We start from the raw sequence: 17,981 nt of genomic DNA on the forward strand, positions 1-17,981 counted from the left end.
TCAGTTTCCTCTTTTAATCCTAACCCGATCCACAAAACTAAATAAACTCATACCAAATTAAAAACCCCAAACCCATATCTCCAATCTTCTTCATCACCTTTCTCCATTGAAATCCATCTCTGATTAATAGGTATTGTAAGGATAGAAATATGGAGAAGGATTTGTATTGAAAGAGGAAATTGGTTGAATAAATGTCAAAGGAGAATAATTTTCAACTTGTGGAAAAGAAGGCATCATATGAGCCATCGTGCCATAATTTGTTGTCTCTGGAGAAAACACGCCAAAAAGGAGAAGACCAAAAAAGCTACTTATTTGATTAGGAACTTTGGATGTCCCATCCAATTGGATTACATTTCCAGAGAGTAGACAAGACATAAACTTTCCGCCTTCTTTTCCTTTTCCACAGGTTAACCTTAAGCTGTTTTCTATTTCATGAATCTTCCTAAGAATTTGGTTGAATAAATGTCAAAGGAGAATATGCTTCTAAGGATACTAAGTTTCTTAATTATATGCATTTCTTCAATTCGAAAGAACCTCGAATGTGATGTGAAAATGAGCTGATGCTTCACAAATATAAAGAGTCTTGTTATGCTACATTGTGTAGTGGTCCATCATACTTTTTAATTGGTTGAAAAGTTTAAATTTTTTTTATTTTAAAAAAGTTTAAAATTAGATAGTCAAAAATGTGGATTTGATAGTTGGAAAATCTCCACAATCAAAATATCATCAATTTTGTTAAATCAAATTTCACCAATAAATCTATCAAAATTTGAAATATTTATTTCTTCATGGTGTTATCGGTGAAATCATAGGGACAATTTTTTTCTATAGCTCATTTGTAAGAATACACCAAGATAGAGAGAAAAAATATTAGATAGCAGATATTCCATACACTATAAAAAAATAGTCTATGAAGAAAAATAGAGTGTGAGTGATATTTTTAGTAAGGTGGAAAATCAAAAAAAAAATTTTTTTTTAGTGTGTTATAGTCAATTTGAGTATTGTACTTGTAACTATTCAGTGTAAAATTTTTTACATATCATTTGCTCCTCTTAGCCCATGATTTTTCCCTTATTTAAAAGGATTTACACGTAAAATTCTTGTTGTCATTATTTTTCTATTTTATTTTCATTATTTTGACCATATTTATTTTTATGTTAGTCCGCATTTTCCCAACACTATCACCAAAATCTTTCTCCATATTTCTATCCTTATTCCTTGCAATACCTATTAATCAGAGATGGATTTCAACGGAGGAAGGAGATGAAGTAGATTTTATGGGTTCTAAGTTTTTTTAATTTGGTATGAATTTATTTAATTAGTGGGTCGAGTTTGGATTAAAAGAGAAAATTGGGTAATTTTAGTTGATTTGGGGCTTTCCATCGCATAGAGGGATACGGGTAACAAGTTTGTGGACGACGAAGGTAAAAATAAATTTACTTTAACGGTTAGAATAAAGTCAACTAATAAATAAAAGTTAAAAGGTATTCTCGCCTCTTTTCCCAAATTAATAATATAGTGCCAAGGCAAAATACTAGTCATATATTTATTGTTTCATTGCTAGTAAGGATGAGTTTCATAAACTGCACTATTTTGAAATTGCAAAGGCCAGATAGAGAAGGAGATACGAGGGAGAGATAGATACGAACACATATCAATATTATTCTGATGGATATCTGTTGCGTACTCTAATAAGTTTAACTTAATTTTCCTTTGATCATTGTCTGAAATCAATAAACATTTATCCTTACAAAGATGTATATAGCAACAAGATACATAATTACTTCTTTATTTTGCATACTACAAATCCGATCATCTGCCTGAGCAAGAAATGCAATTTCAATTATTCTACAGAACCTAACAATTTTTCTTTGAATTTTCATAACAGCGTGCTCTAGTTACACATTTGTAAAATATTTTTGGCACTTATTCACAAATGCATGATTTAATTACGCGGATGATACTGCAATTGGACTTCGAACCACATGGACTCCATCAATCCATGTGTACCAACCAAAGGAAAACTCACGTCTCTTTTCAATAATACTTTGTGCTCTAACTGTTATGTTGAAGCTGTGTTTCTCTCCCAATTTGCTAAAACGTAAGGTTTTTGGAACAATATCAACAACATATCCAGGAGGTGATCTCACAGCTAAAACATAAGTCGAGTTATCTTTTCCCACATTTGTAACAACTCTTGTCACAGTCCTGCTGGATCCTCTGATGTTAGCTATTGCAAGTGAGGGATAGTTAAGGTTACTCGCTGCAGGTACTTTCTCAGGACAACTGAAAGTTGAATCTAGGCTTTTGTTTTGACTACAGAGATAGAGAAGATAATCTGTGTACGTAGCATCATAAACAAGTCCAGGATCTACAGCTCTTGATGGCCTGAAATGTCCTGCTCCGTATTCGAAGGGGTTTGCATCATTACCAGTGGCATTTGTTATTGGCCTACCAACCACATTATTGATTGTTGCTGCAGTAAGAGTAAATTAAACAACTTTCTGTGAGAAATTTTGATTTTTTTTTTAACTTCGAGTTCAATTCTTGAAGAGAAACAGAGTTGAGCTGAATTACATGTGGTCATTAGAGCTGATCTGATTGCAGCACTACTCCAATCTGGATGAATTGATTTTAAGAGTGCAATTACAGCTGAAACATGTGGGCAAGACATGGATGTTCCAGATTGCATGTTATACTTAACAACCCGACGATCCTCTGGTATCTTAAGGGGAGATGATGCCTCGCTCCATGCTGCTAGTATGTTAAATCCAGGAGCAGTTATATCCGGCTGCAATTTAATGTAAAATTATTCTTCAGAAAGAGTTTACCTTTGTGTAAACTGACAGTAAATACGATAGGTTACTTGCTAAAATACTCATTTATTGACACTAATATATATTACCTTGAGAATGTTAAGATCGACAATATTTGGTCCTTTGGAAGTGAAAGAAGCCATGACAGGTGCTGGCTTGGTGCCAATCAATGTATTTCCTGGAAGAAGTGTTGCCATTGGATATTTTTCAGTCCGTATATACGTCAGGATTGTATTCAGGCTATATGAAAATACAACTGTTGTGGGATCCAGAAAAGGGGTGACTTGTATCTCGTTAAATGGATTTCCTAAAATAGCTGCAACACCTCCAGCCCTTTTCACTTCCATTGATGCCTGCCTACCCCTATTCATGCAGAGGACAACTTTTCCTCTGACAAGATTTCTTGATAGTGTACCAGGAAGACATTCTCTGTATATTCAATAAGAAGTGCATGACAGTTAGCTTTCATGATTATAAGTGGTTTAAATAATTAAAAAGTACTAATCAGAATGAAAATTACCCTGTTGTATTGCTTGCCGTAGTTCCTCTAATTTCTACATCTCCTGCGTAAACCAAAGGATGCAATCTCCTCCTCCTTATGGGAGTTACTGTTTGTCCCTATATATTTATAAATTAAAAGAATACAAATTAATTTATGGATTTAACTACTTGATGATACTCTTGACAAGGGTTCAGCTATATGTACATAGTTTCATTAGTCATAGTAGGTTACTTACCATTTTAGCGGGATACTAATTAAAGATTACTCTACAACTTAACTATATATTGTAACGATTCACAAGTGAATCTGAGTCAATCCTCACCTCGACGATCATTCCATTTCCGAGCATAATTGGAGATGAAAAAACTCGATCGATACTACTAGCACCAACTGTGATAATCCATGGCGCTACATTTCCAACAGTTGAAGATGTTGGACCATCATTTCCAGCACTACAAGCTACTATAATATTCCTCTTCACAGCATGCAAAGATCCAATTGCGATAGAATTTTCTGTATAATATGTTGATTTAGGTTGAGACCCTAGAGAAATACTGAGTACATGAACCCCATCAGCTATGGCATCATCAAAAGCAGCAAGAATGTCATCCATAACACATGCATTTCCCTCAGCTAAACTCTGATCTGGAACTGGCCAACATACTTTATAGATGGCGAGTCGAACATTGGGGGCACCTCCTGTAGCTGTACCCTTAGCAAATCCACCAATTGCTGATGCATTTGCTACTCTTCTACCACCCACCGTGCCTGCTGTGTGAGTTCCATGACCGTCTACATCTCTTGGTGATCGGAAGTCCCTTGTCTCGTTAAGAGGACCAGCTATTGCCTCATAACCTTTTAAATAGTATCGCGCTCCAATTAATTTCCTTGCGAAAGGGAAAAGCAAAGGTGTTAGCTTATGCTGTCAATATATATAAGTTAAATTCAAAGCACAACGACAATAATAACTGAAAGACGAAATAGTCTGATGACCTTTCTATTTGTATGAATTTGTATTCTGAACCATCTTACTCTATCAATTGCCAACGGAATCTTAAACTATTAAAACATAGTATTTTAAATTCTTTTCTCATTTGATCACGTGTAATCCAACTGATTACACGTGTAATTCCACGCCATTTAAGCAATTAAATGTTAAAAAAATAAAAAATCAAATATGTCACTTTTGCAAATTTTGATTTTTTTTTTAAATAGCCATATTCTTCCATCTTCATATTTGTTCACAACTTTAGCACCAAATTAATGTCAAATAAATGAAATTCTTCTCTTATTTGACTTGAAATTTCAACTACAAATTCACCAACACAAATCCAACGAGCCACAATCACAAATTTCAATTAATTTCACAAATTTATAAGACTCATTTCTTATTCTTCAAGCTTTCTCAAATTTATCGATGGAGGTTTTACATTTTTTCATACCCACCATCACCATTATGCTAAATCATACCTATACCTCCTATTTGAATCTAACTAACACAAATAATGATCTCAATTTTTTGAATCTAAAACTCATTCTATGATTTTAGCAAAACCGAATTGTCATGGTGATGAAGAAGAACACAACGAAACCAACAAAAACTTTGAAGCAAAAAGTAAACTGAAAATGCACGAAAAAGAGGGCAGTATCACGACAGGAAAAAATTGGAGAAGAATTTTGGAGAGATAAGAAAAAGCTCAAATTTATCCAACAATGGTGTTTGATGCAAATGGGGAAGAATATGACTTTATAAAGCCAAAATGTGACTGTTAGGCCCTTTTTAGTAGTCACGCTCCTATTTTTTGTGTATCACATGCTCCTTGATTGTTTATTCTACATAGGATAGGATGCCAAGTCAAAAAAAATGTTTAAAATATTGTGTTTCGATGAGTTCAAGAATTTAATTGGTAAATGGTTAAGTAGAAAGGTCCAGAATACAAACTTATACAAGTACAGGAATCCACTAGGTCATTTCGCTATAACTGAAATTAACTCGATCTATCGTCATTAACCAAGTAATAGGGTTAATTAATGATCTAGTCAACCTGTTGCAATGGGAGGCGTTGAAGGCAACACCTTCTTGGCAAATTCCATTCCATGACTTTGGAACTGGTTCCATTCCTTCATCATTGAAACTTGAAGATTCTGGCCACACCCCTTTAATAAAAAATGAAGAGTAAATACAATTAGATTATTTTGAGGTATAAGGAGTAGTATTGTTCAAATTTTTCAAAAACAGAGACAATTGCTTACCACTGTCCATAACCCCAACAATAACGTCCTTTCCATAACTTGCATTTTGCAGCAATTCTTCTCTAGAATTTATCAGTGAAGTTCCTTCCAACAAGCTTATGAAGTCCCATGATCTAGTAGTATGAGGCTTTATTTCATAAGGATCACTGTGAAATACTGATATTACCCCTTCCATCCCTGTTTTAAAAAATATAAATTACAGTGATCAGAAACAAATGAGGCAATTTGGTACCGTTGAGACATAATATAATTAAGTGATTAGAAGTGTACTATCTCTAAGGTTTTGTAGTGTTGCGACATAATATAACCAAAATTAATTGATTCAGCTCTTAATTATTGACACGTCCCATAAAGCAATAAATAAATAAATTATTTTTACGTGTTTGGTACATTAAAGAGAATCGCGCTCACAGGCCATGTTGAGACATAATAATGTAATTAGATGATCAATTAATAATTTATTCTTTCAAACTGCTTAAGCTATAAGTTGGTATGTACAATGTTTATGAAGTTCGTACCTGATATCATATCGGCTTCTTGTGGTGTTAACAAAGCGGAGAAGCCATTGATGACATTCTTGTAGCTATGAACAAGTGATGCTCTTACATGTTCTTTGGAAGAAGTAGCCTTGACAGAATGAAGAAATGAACAGTGGTGATCTTCTATTTCTTTCAAAGTCTTGTCTCCATTGTGCTCTCCAAGGTATACTATATACACCTTTTTTTCTTTAGTACATGAAACAAAGCCACCAAGGCTCAAAATCAAGAAGAGCTGGGAAAAGAGAAATACAATGTGAATATGGTTCTTCATTTTGGATTTGTTTTGATTTGTCTGGTATGAGTGGATTTCTAATTAAAGGGTTTTATAGTGATATGATAGTAATATAATAAATACTACATGTGATTAATTAATGATCTTACAAATCAATTTATATATATACGTCGACTAGATAGGAAAGAGTCTATAAATAGTAGCTAATTAAATAGGAGAATATATAAGAAATGGACTATGACTATTTCTGGTCAAAGCTTAAACTTGGTCTAATTATCTGTGTCTAGTAATGCTAGATGAAATAGTAGGCAAATAGTCACTTTCAAATTTCAAATAGGAAATGAGGAAAAAACTCAGGTTAATTTAGTTGATCCAATCAATATATACACACAACTCTATTAGGTGTATGCATTCAAATACCATCTTTTACAAACTTGGAGGAGTGTAAAAGTAACTAGAGTTTTATCTTAAGGACCAAAGTGAACTTATACTAATACTTCAAGGACTATTTTGGTCCTTTGCTTTTCTAAATTAGAATAAGTCAATGACCAATGCATTAGCCAATAAACAATAATTAATCCTCCTCTTGCAAAACAAAATATTACTACAACTATCAATTAAGAAAATAGCATGTATGTCAGTTTCAGTTGGTCGTCTGGTGGATATTATATATATATATTGACGGTTTCACGCGAGACTAAAACCTTAGTCAAACAACGTTACATCCTAATAGTAAGCAAAAGATAATGTTTCATTTTCATGTTATTAATAACATAAAAATGAAATATCTTTAGGTCCTTAATTCATTGAAGAGGTTTTCGTTCCGGTGAGTTTATATATATATACATGTCTATACGACGAATGACCATTTTTTTAATAATTACTTTTTCCAAATAGCCATGTGGCGTCATTATTCCTTATATAAACCTTATAAATTAACATTTTATATGCATCCAACAAAGGTGTGATTTAGGGTGTGTTTGCTATGAAGGAAAATGTTTTCTTAAAAAATAAGTTGGTTTCTAACTTATTTTTTGATGTTTGGTTGTTGAGTGAAAAATATTTTTCGATACTTGACCCGAGATCCGACCCTGACCGGACCCTCGACCTGAGACCCGACCCAAACCGACCCCCATCCAACACCCGACTCCAATCCCAACCCCACTCAACACCCCGACCTTGACCCAATACCCCAACCCGAGACCCTACTCCCGACACTTGACCCAAGACTCAAGAACAAACCCCGACTCGAGACCTGATCCCGACTTTTGACCCCCACTCGAGATCCAAGATTAGTGTCGAGAATCGATACCCGAGACTTAAGTTAAGATGAGAAGTTGATTTGGAAAACATTTTCCAACATTTAATCCAACCAAATATGAGAAAATTGGAAAAACACACCCTTAGTGGTAAATGGAGTAGGTTGAGCACCATGAGATTGCGTGATTTCTTTTCATCTGTTCTAACTTTGGTGGACAAAATTACCTGAACACCACAAATTTAATTTAGCAATGATCTTCAGTTCATGCAACGATTATCAATTGTCTTTTACTTTTTTCAAAGAATCAAATTATTTTCGGTCTCAAGAATTCGTGACGTAAATAAAAGAGAAAATTACCTTTTGAATAAGGAATAAAATTGTTTTTCCTTTCTTAAAACATAGCTAAATGTAAATAAAAATGAAAAATCTTTATTTGAAAAAACGAATGCATGAAATTTTAAGAAAAAAAGTCCAAGAAATAAGAACCAGTGTTACAAGGATTGGGCCCAATGTTACAGCTTATAAGCCCAATTTCTATAAGCAATAGCAGCCCAAATAATTCAAATTCGGATCTCAAACTCCGATTCACTCCGACCCGGGCCAGTTTGAAAGGACGATAGAGCTTCTTCTCCGGTCTAATTTATCGAACTACCACAACTCTACGCCGGCCGCCACCTCCTCCACTCAGTTTCCTTTTCCGGCGAAATCATTCCGATCAGTTTCTACGGAGAAATGGAACTGTGCGTTCCCGCGTTTTTCTCTAATCCATTTTATTGATGAAGCTAATCACTGAATGATGCTGATTCTATTTTTTCACTAACTTTATTTATGCAGCACAGAACTCTGTTTTTCCTTACAATTGTTATATATTTCATTGTTATCATATTGAAGTGATAAACTGAACCAAGTATATGAGCTTAATGGCTGTCTGAGTACTATAATTATCAGCTTCTTTGTCATTAGGTTGAGGTGATAACATTTATCTTAGATAAATTATCTAGCCTCATAATTGTTATAGCCACATATGTGAACCAAAAAATAACAACAATCACAACATACCTAGTGTAATCTCATTGGGGAGGGTCTAGTGTAATCCCATTGGGGAGGGTAGAGTGTACACAAGCCTTACCCTACCACGTAGAGGTGTTATGATCCCATTGCATAAAGTCTCACATCGGTTAAATGGGTAACTGGTGTAGGGCTTACATAACTTTGGTCTCTCTGAACTTAATAGTTACCTTTTGGGGTATGGTTCTCCCTGGGTAGTATCAATGGTATCAGAGTCACCCATCACCCTTCGTGTCCTAGAGCTACCTACTGAAAGCTGCCCAGAGTGGAGCCTTCGTGCCCAAGAGCTACCTACTTGTTGTAGAGTGAAAGCTGCCCAGAGTGGAGCCTTTGTTCCCAAGAGCTACCTACTTGTTGTAGAGTGAAAGCTGCCCAGAGTGGAGCCAAATGTAGGGCTTATTTAATCTTGGGCTCTCCCACATTAATAGCTAGAAAAGGATTGAAGCCATAGATGAGCTTTTAAGAATTTATGGTTGCTTGCTATTATCTATAATTTTTCTTCTCAATTTTTAGTTTATATGAAAGACAGAAGATAAATTTGAAGAACCAACAGATGATAACTTTCTTCTGCATAGATTCAGTTTTCAGTTTTTCTTTTCTCTTAGTTTGATATCGGTTGATGCAGCTTCGAAACTTGGGATAATAGGCTTGTCCTTCGACCCTTATCTGCTTAAATACCAGATTTGGCTCCACAACCAAGTTTATTCAGCTATCCCTCATTATCCATCATTCTTGCAGAAACAGGTAATACATATTGGTATTTGTTTTTACATATAAGTCAGTTAATGCTTATAGTTTTGAGTTACAATGTTTCTAATTTGCCTATTTAAGAACCATTGTGTATATTTGGGAAGATTTTAATTTTAGAACTGTTGTGTTAGAATGGGAGCTTCTCTACAATTTCAGTTCTTCAGTTGCAACATTTTGCTAAAGGGAATAAGCTCAACCCGGTTATCGGAAAAGGTTGGAGTGAGACACTCCTTTTTAACTATTTTGTATACTGATTATTGCTCAGTAACTAAGGTTCTACTATCATATGCAGTTAAATGTAACCTCTGCTCTTAAACATTCCCAGAAGCAGGGTGAACTTTCTCTTACTAGCTCTGATGCTGCTGATCAGAAGTAAGTAATACTACCCCATTAACACATTTGTTTGAAAACCGAGTCATATTTGATTTTTCATCTGGTCTGTATAGGTTGGTCGATTTAATACTAGATACTCATTTTCTTGAAGTAATTGATTATATTCTATGGAGTATTATGTGAAACTGAATTTCATGTTAAATGTTCTTTTTATCTTCTCTAAACTTTGGATTCTATAATTATCCTCTCTGTGGATGCAGGAGAGTTCGGAAGTCTGGAAAAGTAGAACATCATCTGTGGAAGAAAAGAGAATCTGCTGGATCTGGGCAAAAAGCGCTGAATCTTGTTCGGATTGTAAGTTTTGTGAAATTACTCTGGCTAATCACTATAGTTTGCACACTGAAAGGTATATTTTCTCGTATACCTGAAGTAGACATATTTTGACGTAGCCTTTTGTTTCTTTGTGATCTGTAAATGGACAGATTTCTGGACTTCCAAATGAGAAAGAGTATGTTTATGGTGCATTAGATAAATGGATTGCATGGGAGACAGAGTTTCCATTGATTGCAGCTGCTAAGGCTCTAAGAATCTTAAGGCAACAGCGGCTGTGGAAACGAGTAATTCAAGTATGATGCTTAGGAACTCTATTTATTATTTTTAGCATGGCTGGTATATTTGATAGCATCTTGCCTTGATAAATTCTGAAGCTTTGTACTGATAAATATCATTTGCCAACAAGCTATGACATTAGAAGCCTCGTCTTAGCTTCATAAGTATCATATTCAATAAGGAAGTACAAGATGGCTCTGCTTCGGGTTCTTTCGTTTTACCATTTCCTCTTGAAGTTGCAATACATAGAACTCTGACGAGGTTGCACTTTTAATTTTCTCAGTTGTGTGGATTATCCCTTGTCATTACTCAATCAACGTCAATTCTGCCGTCCACCTTGATGTAGTTGTGGTTCATAATCAATTCTACAAGTATCATTCAAATGTATTGATTACTGGCTACATGGAAGTAGAAACTGAACTTGATTATAGATTTAGTTTAACTCCTCTGGATTATCAGGGCATATTTAAATGGGCTTTTTAGAAAAGAAAGGTTCGTGTAATTGAGTAGCCATTTTTCACTAAATAATGCTTGCTCTCTAACACTCTATGCTTAGGTTGCTAAGTGGATGTTGAGCAAAGGTCATGGAGCAACAATGGCAACCTATGATGCACTTCTACTGGCATTTGATATGGACAATAGGGTAGATGAAGCAGAAATGTTATGGAATATGATTTTGCATACAAGCACACGGTCTGTCTCAAAACGGCTCTTCTCCAGGATGATTTCATTGTATGATCATCATCATGTGCCTGACAAGATAGTTGAGGTAAATGAAAATTGTTTGCCTATTTTCTAATTAGTCCAAGCATAATTGGTTGTTCAGTTCCCTCCCTGCAGAGCAGCCTGATGCTGTGGAGCATCCTCACTTCTATCTTTCGTTATGGATTTCCTCTACAGTTGAAAGTTTGATTCTATTTTTTGAAGCATGCTTCTTGAAAATTCAGGTGTTTGCGGACATGGAGGAGTTAGGGGTAAAACCAGATGAAGATACAGTCAGAAGAATTGCAAGAGCCTTCCAGATGTTGGGCCAAGAAGATAAGCAAAAACTGGTTCTCAAAAAGTATCAAAGCAGTTGGAAATATATCCATTTCAATGGTGAAAGAGCAAGAGTGAGAAGAGACATGGAATGAATATAAGCGCTATATCTTGCATGGGTGGGGAAGACTAGTATGTAGTTGATATTATACAAACTGGAAAATACTCATGTCAGATAAAATCCAAGTTGATGTAGTTGTGTTGATATATTCCTGGTGAGACCGTGTATTGAATACGACTCTACTTGGCTGATGATACAACACATAACTAGAAGTCAACAAGATTGATGAAATTATAACCACATCGCAGTTGATTTCTTTTGCGGAAGCAAGATTACCAAACCATATAGTAGAAGGGATTCTCCCCGTTATACTGATTTTATTGGGTTTTTCAATACAAAAGCTTGGTTTTGGAGGTGGTGTTTTGTTTATGTTTTAACATATTTGTATCTAAATTTCTTGTACAGAGACTTTCCTTTCAACTATTAATGGTTTATAAAATATTCATGTAATTGATCAAATCTTGAATTTCAATTTCTCATCAGCTGTGACACCTTTATTCCATGTTTCATTCTCAAAATTCTACTGCAGGGATGAGTATAACACCAGGGAAGCAAGTTCATGCCCAGACTTCATTAGGATAGAAATGACAAATGCACTGCTTTATTCTTTAGAGAGATATCTTTGCTTCAGATGTAACTAAAGGGAAGTTATGTGCACCAAATGAGGGAAAACAGAGCACTATATACCTCTATACTGCTATGGGTTTGAGTATTTATGCCAATTTTACAGCAATTGGACTCCTAACATTATGGTTTCCATCATTCCACGAATACCATCCAAATGCATACTGATCTTTTGGAATACTACCCATCATGTCACTGTGAGCTTTCACTGTGATAGTGAACGTCCTCTTGGAGCCAACGTGGTTAAAAGACAAGATGGGTGGTGAAATCTCAACAGAGAATCCCAACGGAGGTTTGGCACTGGCAAAGTAAACGCTATTTGGTGCACCAACATTTGTCAATCTTCTTCTAACCGTCACAGTGCCGTTGAGATTTGGAATAGCCAGAGACGGGTAATTTAGGTCTCTAGGCGAATTTGATTTCTTAGGACACTTGAAGGATTTGTCAAGATCCTTAACACCAGAGGCACAAAGGAAGAGAAGATAGTCTTGGTAGGAAGCATCATAGACAAGTCCAGGATCCGCTGCCTTTGATGGCCTGAAATGCCCTCCTCCGAACTGGAATGGATCTGCTGGCTTCCCAGATGCATCAGTTATTTGCTCACCAACATTATTTTGTAATACAGCTGACAATATACATTGATTAAATCAGCGTGGAGTTCAAACTTATAGACAAAAGAAGAGTTCAATTTCAGAGGCAGTTAAAGGTACCTGAGGTTATGAGAGCAGATCTTATTGCAGCACTGCTCCAAGAGGGATGTATAGCCTTCAAAAGTGCAGCAGCGCCACCAACATGAGGGCAAGACATGGAAGTACCTGAGATTATGTTATACTCAACTACACGGTCATCTATATCTAGCTTCGTAGGGGGTGATCTGCCACTCCATGCTGCCAATATATTCAGCCCTGGTGCCGTGATATCCGGCTGTGGAAAGAGCACAAAATTTTAGATGAGGATGCATAAATCACAAATCAGGTAAATGTCTTTAAGTTTCTTATGTAAATTCTGACCTTGAGGATATCTGGTGCAACTGCACTTGGACCTCTGCTAGTGAATGAAGCCATGTAAGGTGCTGGTTTAGCATGCAAAACTGTTTTACCTGGGACTATATAAGCTACAGGGAACTTTGTAGAACTGATGTAGTTGAGAATCTGAACTCCACTTTTATAGTCCACTGCTGTGGCTGGAAGAAGATGAGCATCAGCTACTAATTCAGCCCCATTTGCTTTACTGTTTCCTAGTATGTAACCGATTCCTCCTGCCCTTTTCACCTCTCCACCTTTTCCTACTCTTGTCCCATTCCCTCTCAAGCACATTACTATTTTCCCCTTGGCCTTTTCCGGCGAAAGAGAACCTGGTAAACATTGCCTGAAATGTTTTTGCAAAAATTCAGATAGTGTTTAATATAATCACCTGAAAAAAATTGAAACTTGGAAGGAAGGAAGTAGGGTACCCTGCTAAATCTTTGGTTACATTACTGTTGATCACTTCTCCAGCATAAACTAGAGGGTACATCTTCTTCTTCAGCTTGTAAGGTGTAACTGTTTGTCCCTGATTTCATGCAAAACATACAGAACGAAGAACGGCTTCAATTTAGGAAAAATGTTCTAATCCTAGCGTTTAATCATTTTAGATGAAAGAGTAGTCAGAAAATTGAATAGATTATTGTGTTTTTTCTCATGTTTTCTGGTGTTGTGTGTAATAATTTTGGTTTACCATAAATTTCTTGCCATTTCCTAGTACAACAGGTGACAAAAATGTCCTGTCAACGCTGCTAGCACCAACAGTGATAATCCAGGGAGCTGTATTAGACAATGTAGAAGGTGCAGGCCCTGAATTTCCAGCACTGCAAGATACAACAATATTTTTCTTCATGGCATGAAGTGCTCCAATTGCAATGCTGTCTTTATCAAAAGGCTGAGGCTGTTTTGTTCCAATGGAAATACTAATAACATCAACACCATCTGCAATAGCATCATCAAGGGCTGCTAACATGTCTTCATCAAAGCAAGTGTTCCCATCTTCCTTCCCCTCCCTTGGAATAGCCCAACAGACTTTGTACATTGCGAGCCGTGCGAGTGGGGCCCCACCCGAGGCAGTGCCAGATGCAAAGCCACCAATGGCAGAGACATTTGGAACATTTTTGCCTCCTGCTGTTGATGATGTATGAGTACCATGTCCATCCTTGTCTCGTGGAGATAGATAATCTAAGGTTCGGTTTAGAGGACCATAATATTGTTCATAGCCTTTTATATAGTACCTAGCTCCGATTATTTTCCTGCAAAAGAAGTCCCAAAGTAGAATAGTATATTAAATATAAAAATTCTCATAGTTCAGATCTTACATGATTAAGGCAGGCAAATTTATGATTTAGAGTTAGTAAGTTAAGTGTACTCTTCTAAATATTTTAAATTTTATTCGCAAGAACAAGACGTTATCTTGTAAGGCAAAAACGAGTTGGAGGAAAGATTATGGCATTAAAGGTCTCTCCATCTATCTCCCCAATGAGCCCTTTCTTTATTTAGAAAAGGTGTCAAAATGATACATTGAGGCCTTACTTGAGGTGTCTAAAAAGTCGAGTTGAGATGTCTAAGTGAAAGTTGATGCCAACTTTAAGAGGCCACTGATGAATTCCCCTTCAGAAAACGGGCATTGTGACAATTCAAAAGGCATGATTTTCAGTATGTCAATAAAATGAATGACATAAATCTAGTGAAAAGGTATACAAAATCTCAAATTTTGGGTACCATATGGTAGCATGGTTATATACTTTTTGGAGAGATAAATTCTTCCTCCATTTCAATTTGTTTGACTTGATAAACATATTACGTGAGAAGTTGAAATTAATGAGTTGTTAAAAAGGAAAGTAATAATCTTTTTGAAACAAACTAAAAAAAATAGATCAAATAAATTAAAACAAAAGGACTGCGACAAAAACTACTTATTCTCCTCCCAACCCCTACCATTTGAAAAGAAAGTAAAAAAAGGCTTTTGTTCTTCTTAGTACTCTCTCCGTTCCATTTTAGTTGTCATGATTTTTTTTAGAGCCAAACTATATGAACTTTGACTAATATTTTAAGATATATTTTTTTTTTATCATATTGATATGAAAAGATATATGAACTTTTTGTATAGTTTTTGAATATCTAATTTTTTTACTTTATAATATTGAGTTAAAGTAATATAATTTAACTTTAAAAATTAGTCAAATTAACTTTTGAAAAGCATAACATAACAACTAATAATAATTGCAAACGAGTAACGACATATCATTCTAAAATGGTACTACTTCCTCCGTCTATCTTTACTTGTCTACTATAATAAAAATAGATGTGCAACAATACTAGTCCAGTTTGAGAAATCAATGAATTATTTATCCATTTGTGTCCATTAAACTCGTGTTATTCGATGCTATTCAACATCTAATATATTTTCCAAGGCATTAAATATAATATATTCAAATGGTAATATAGCAATATTACCCCCTATCATTTGTTGTTTCATAATATGTGTACGAAATCAATAGTGGGCAACTATTGTTGGACACAGAGCGAGTAGCATTTTGTCATCAATTTTCTAAAGGTCAAAAGCAGTAGATGCATGGAAATCTGCTAATCAAAATGAAGAGTAGACAACTAATGAGAATATACATGCAGTAAGGGCCACCTAAAATTTCATTGTGGACTCCATAGAGATGATCAACAACACATGCAGTTATGAAAAAAAACAAAGCAACTGCACACTAGAGGCCAGGCTACAAAGTTCACAAGATGGCAAGCAATAATCCAAAAAACAATTAGCAATTTGTCAGCGTAACTTGTCTTGGTTTGATTGAAATGGACAAATACTGGAATTATTACACTCATATCAAAAGGTCACCAAAGGACAGGCATGGAGACCCTATGGGTCCTGTCCTATAAAATAAAAATTATTTCTTCAACTCTTTAGAAAGGTACATCACATCATCCAGATAAAAAAAAATGGATAAGGAAAAATTAAAAAAGGAAAAAGAAGAATATTTACACTCACTTATTACAGTTTGAAGAGTTGAAAGCATCTCCAGATTGGCAGATTCCTTTCCATGACTTTGGAATTGGTCCCATCCCTTCATCACTAAAGCTCTTAGATTCTGGCCACAACCCTATATAGATCATCATCCAACAACATTCATCACATATACAATCATAGTATAAAATTTTAATTAATTAGTATGTCAATTACTAGTTACAGTTAATAATCTCTAAATGATTGTAGAAACAATTATGGCGTATTAATTTCTGATGGTCACTCAACTAATGGTTAATTTCTGATGGTCACTCAACCTATGAGAAATCACATGTTAAGTTCTATTTGTACTTTTGGCGTCCTTCAAGACGAAGTTTCTAAATTCCAGGTAGGAGGTCGACAAAACCCAATAATTTTACGTAACATATACAAATTGTTAATTTAGAACTCAATAACTTAAAAGAATTAGAAATCAGAACCCAAATTCTGAACCACTTAGAAAGTTGAATTTTGACACGGTTGAACAAAGTCATGTGTTATATATCCCTTTCCGTTATACAAGGTCTTACTAATAAGATTATCTAAATCACTAATTAGAGTAACAGTAATGACACGTTCATTTAGATTATGTGTGTCCATATTGGAAATACATTTAAATTTTAAACAAAAGGGAAATTTAATTTGCAATGTTGGAAATTAAATAATGGTGAGCAAATAATTAATGTAAACAAAATGTACCGCTATCAAGAACACCAATAATGACATCTTTGCCATATCTGGCTTTCAATAACAAGTCATCCTTCTTCAAGGAATTTGGTGCCACTGACTCTTCTACTCCAGAAAATTCCCATGACCTTGTTGTATGCAAACTGTATTTTCTTGGCTCACTTTTATACACTGATACCACTTCTTCCAACTCTGTACATATATACATACATATTCAAATAAAGAATTTTTACACTATCAGATAGACATCCATACCCTTTATAGATAAGTAAAAGTAAGAATATAAACTACATGTTAAAATATATGTTTATTTTCTTATATTTTGATGAAAATTCTGATTCCGTCACTACATACCTGATAATTTAGAGGCTTGATGAGGGGTGAGAAGTGCAGCAAATCCATTGATGCTATGTTTGTAACTGTAAATAAGAGAAGATTTGGCTTCTTCTTCATTATCCTTCACTGATAATAAATATGAGTGATGGTTCTCTTCAATCTCATGCAATGCTTTCTTCCCATTATGCCCTCCAAAATACACTATATAAACCTTCAACCAAAAGAGATTAAAAAAAATAAAGAGTATTGTAAAGAAAGAATTAAAGAGAAATAGGAGAATATAATTAAATTGTAGTGGAACCTGTTTTTCATGACATGAAGCCAACAGGGGAAGCACAAGGAGAATAAGAAATGAGATTGTGGAAAATGAATTCATATTTAACAAAAATACAATGATTTGTGTATTATATGAATAGTGAAGTGTTATATGCAAAATAAATGGGTATTTATAACAAAAAAAAAAGGGATTGTAGAATCTTGGTTGGAATTACGTGAATATTTCTATCCTCTTAAATTCCAATGAAGTTGTCTTTTTTAGACCTCTTTGTGGACCTAGAGAATCTCTATCTAAAAGGGTAATTTTGTCATTAACATGACGTTAAGATGATTATCGATACGTATCAAGGTTAATTTAGCTAATTATAATTTCTCTAGCTTGAGTTAAATAATCTCGGATTTGATGAATAAATAGAGAGAATCCAACTAAAAGAGAGCTCTTTTGAATTATAATTCTACAATTAATTTATTTTAATCAAAATAAACACATGAAAATTAAATGGTATTACATGTAAACATATAAAAATAAATTTTCTGGCACAAAATTAAATT

At 34.8% G+C, this 17,981-nt stretch overlaps 3 protein-coding genes across 3 annotated transcripts; 1 reads left to right on the forward strand and 2 right to left on the reverse strand.

Annotated features, from left to right (window-relative positions):
- Positions 1-1,720: 1,720 nt before the first annotated feature.
- LOC129873577 (subtilisin-like protease SBT5.6) lies at positions 1,721-6,403 on the reverse strand. The gene is made up of 8 exons (XM_055948698.1): positions 6,090-6,403; positions 5,572-5,748; positions 5,364-5,475; positions 3,641-4,205; positions 3,337-3,434; positions 2,906-3,245; positions 2,578-2,791; positions 1,721-2,476 (listed from the first exon to the last, which is right to left on the reverse strand). Exons 1-8 carry the CDS (start codon positions 6,379-6,381, stop codon positions 1,950-1,952), a joined length of 2,325 nt encoding a protein of 774 aa, XP_055804673.1. The 5' UTR covers positions 6,382-6,403; the 3' UTR covers positions 1,721-1,949.
- A 1,758-nt stretch (positions 6,404-8,161) lies between these two features.
- LOC129873007 (pentatricopeptide repeat-containing protein At4g18975, chloroplastic) lies at positions 8,162-11,728 on the forward strand. The gene is made up of 8 exons (XM_055947981.1): positions 8,162-8,343; positions 9,297-9,415; positions 9,553-9,634; positions 9,714-9,793; positions 10,015-10,108; positions 10,237-10,380; positions 10,920-11,132; positions 11,311-11,728. Exons 3-8 carry the CDS (start codon positions 9,554-9,556, stop codon positions 11,494-11,496), a joined length of 798 nt encoding a protein of 265 aa, XP_055803956.1. The 5' UTR covers positions 8,162-8,343; positions 9,297-9,415; position 9,553; the 3' UTR covers positions 11,497-11,728.
- A 303-nt stretch (positions 11,729-12,031) lies between these two features.
- LOC129873006 (subtilisin-like protease SBT5.6) lies at positions 12,032-17,556 on the reverse strand. The gene is made up of 9 exons (XM_055947980.1): positions 17,455-17,556; positions 17,172-17,364; positions 16,830-17,009; positions 16,116-16,227; positions 13,803-14,364; positions 13,540-13,637; positions 13,097-13,454; positions 12,797-13,010; positions 12,032-12,711 (listed from the first exon to the last, which is right to left on the reverse strand). Exons 1-9 carry the CDS (start codon positions 17,527-17,529, stop codon positions 12,176-12,178), a joined length of 2,328 nt encoding a protein of 775 aa, XP_055803955.1. The 5' UTR covers positions 17,530-17,556; the 3' UTR covers positions 12,032-12,175.
- Between the last annotated feature and the right edge of the window lie 425 nt (positions 17,557-17,981).

Source organism: Solanum dulcamara, chromosome 11 (assembly GCF_947179165.1).
Source record: "Solanum dulcamara chromosome 11, daSolDulc1.2, whole genome shotgun sequence".
Classification (NCBI taxonomy): Eukaryota; Viridiplantae; Streptophyta; class Magnoliopsida; order Solanales; family Solanaceae; genus Solanum; species Solanum dulcamara.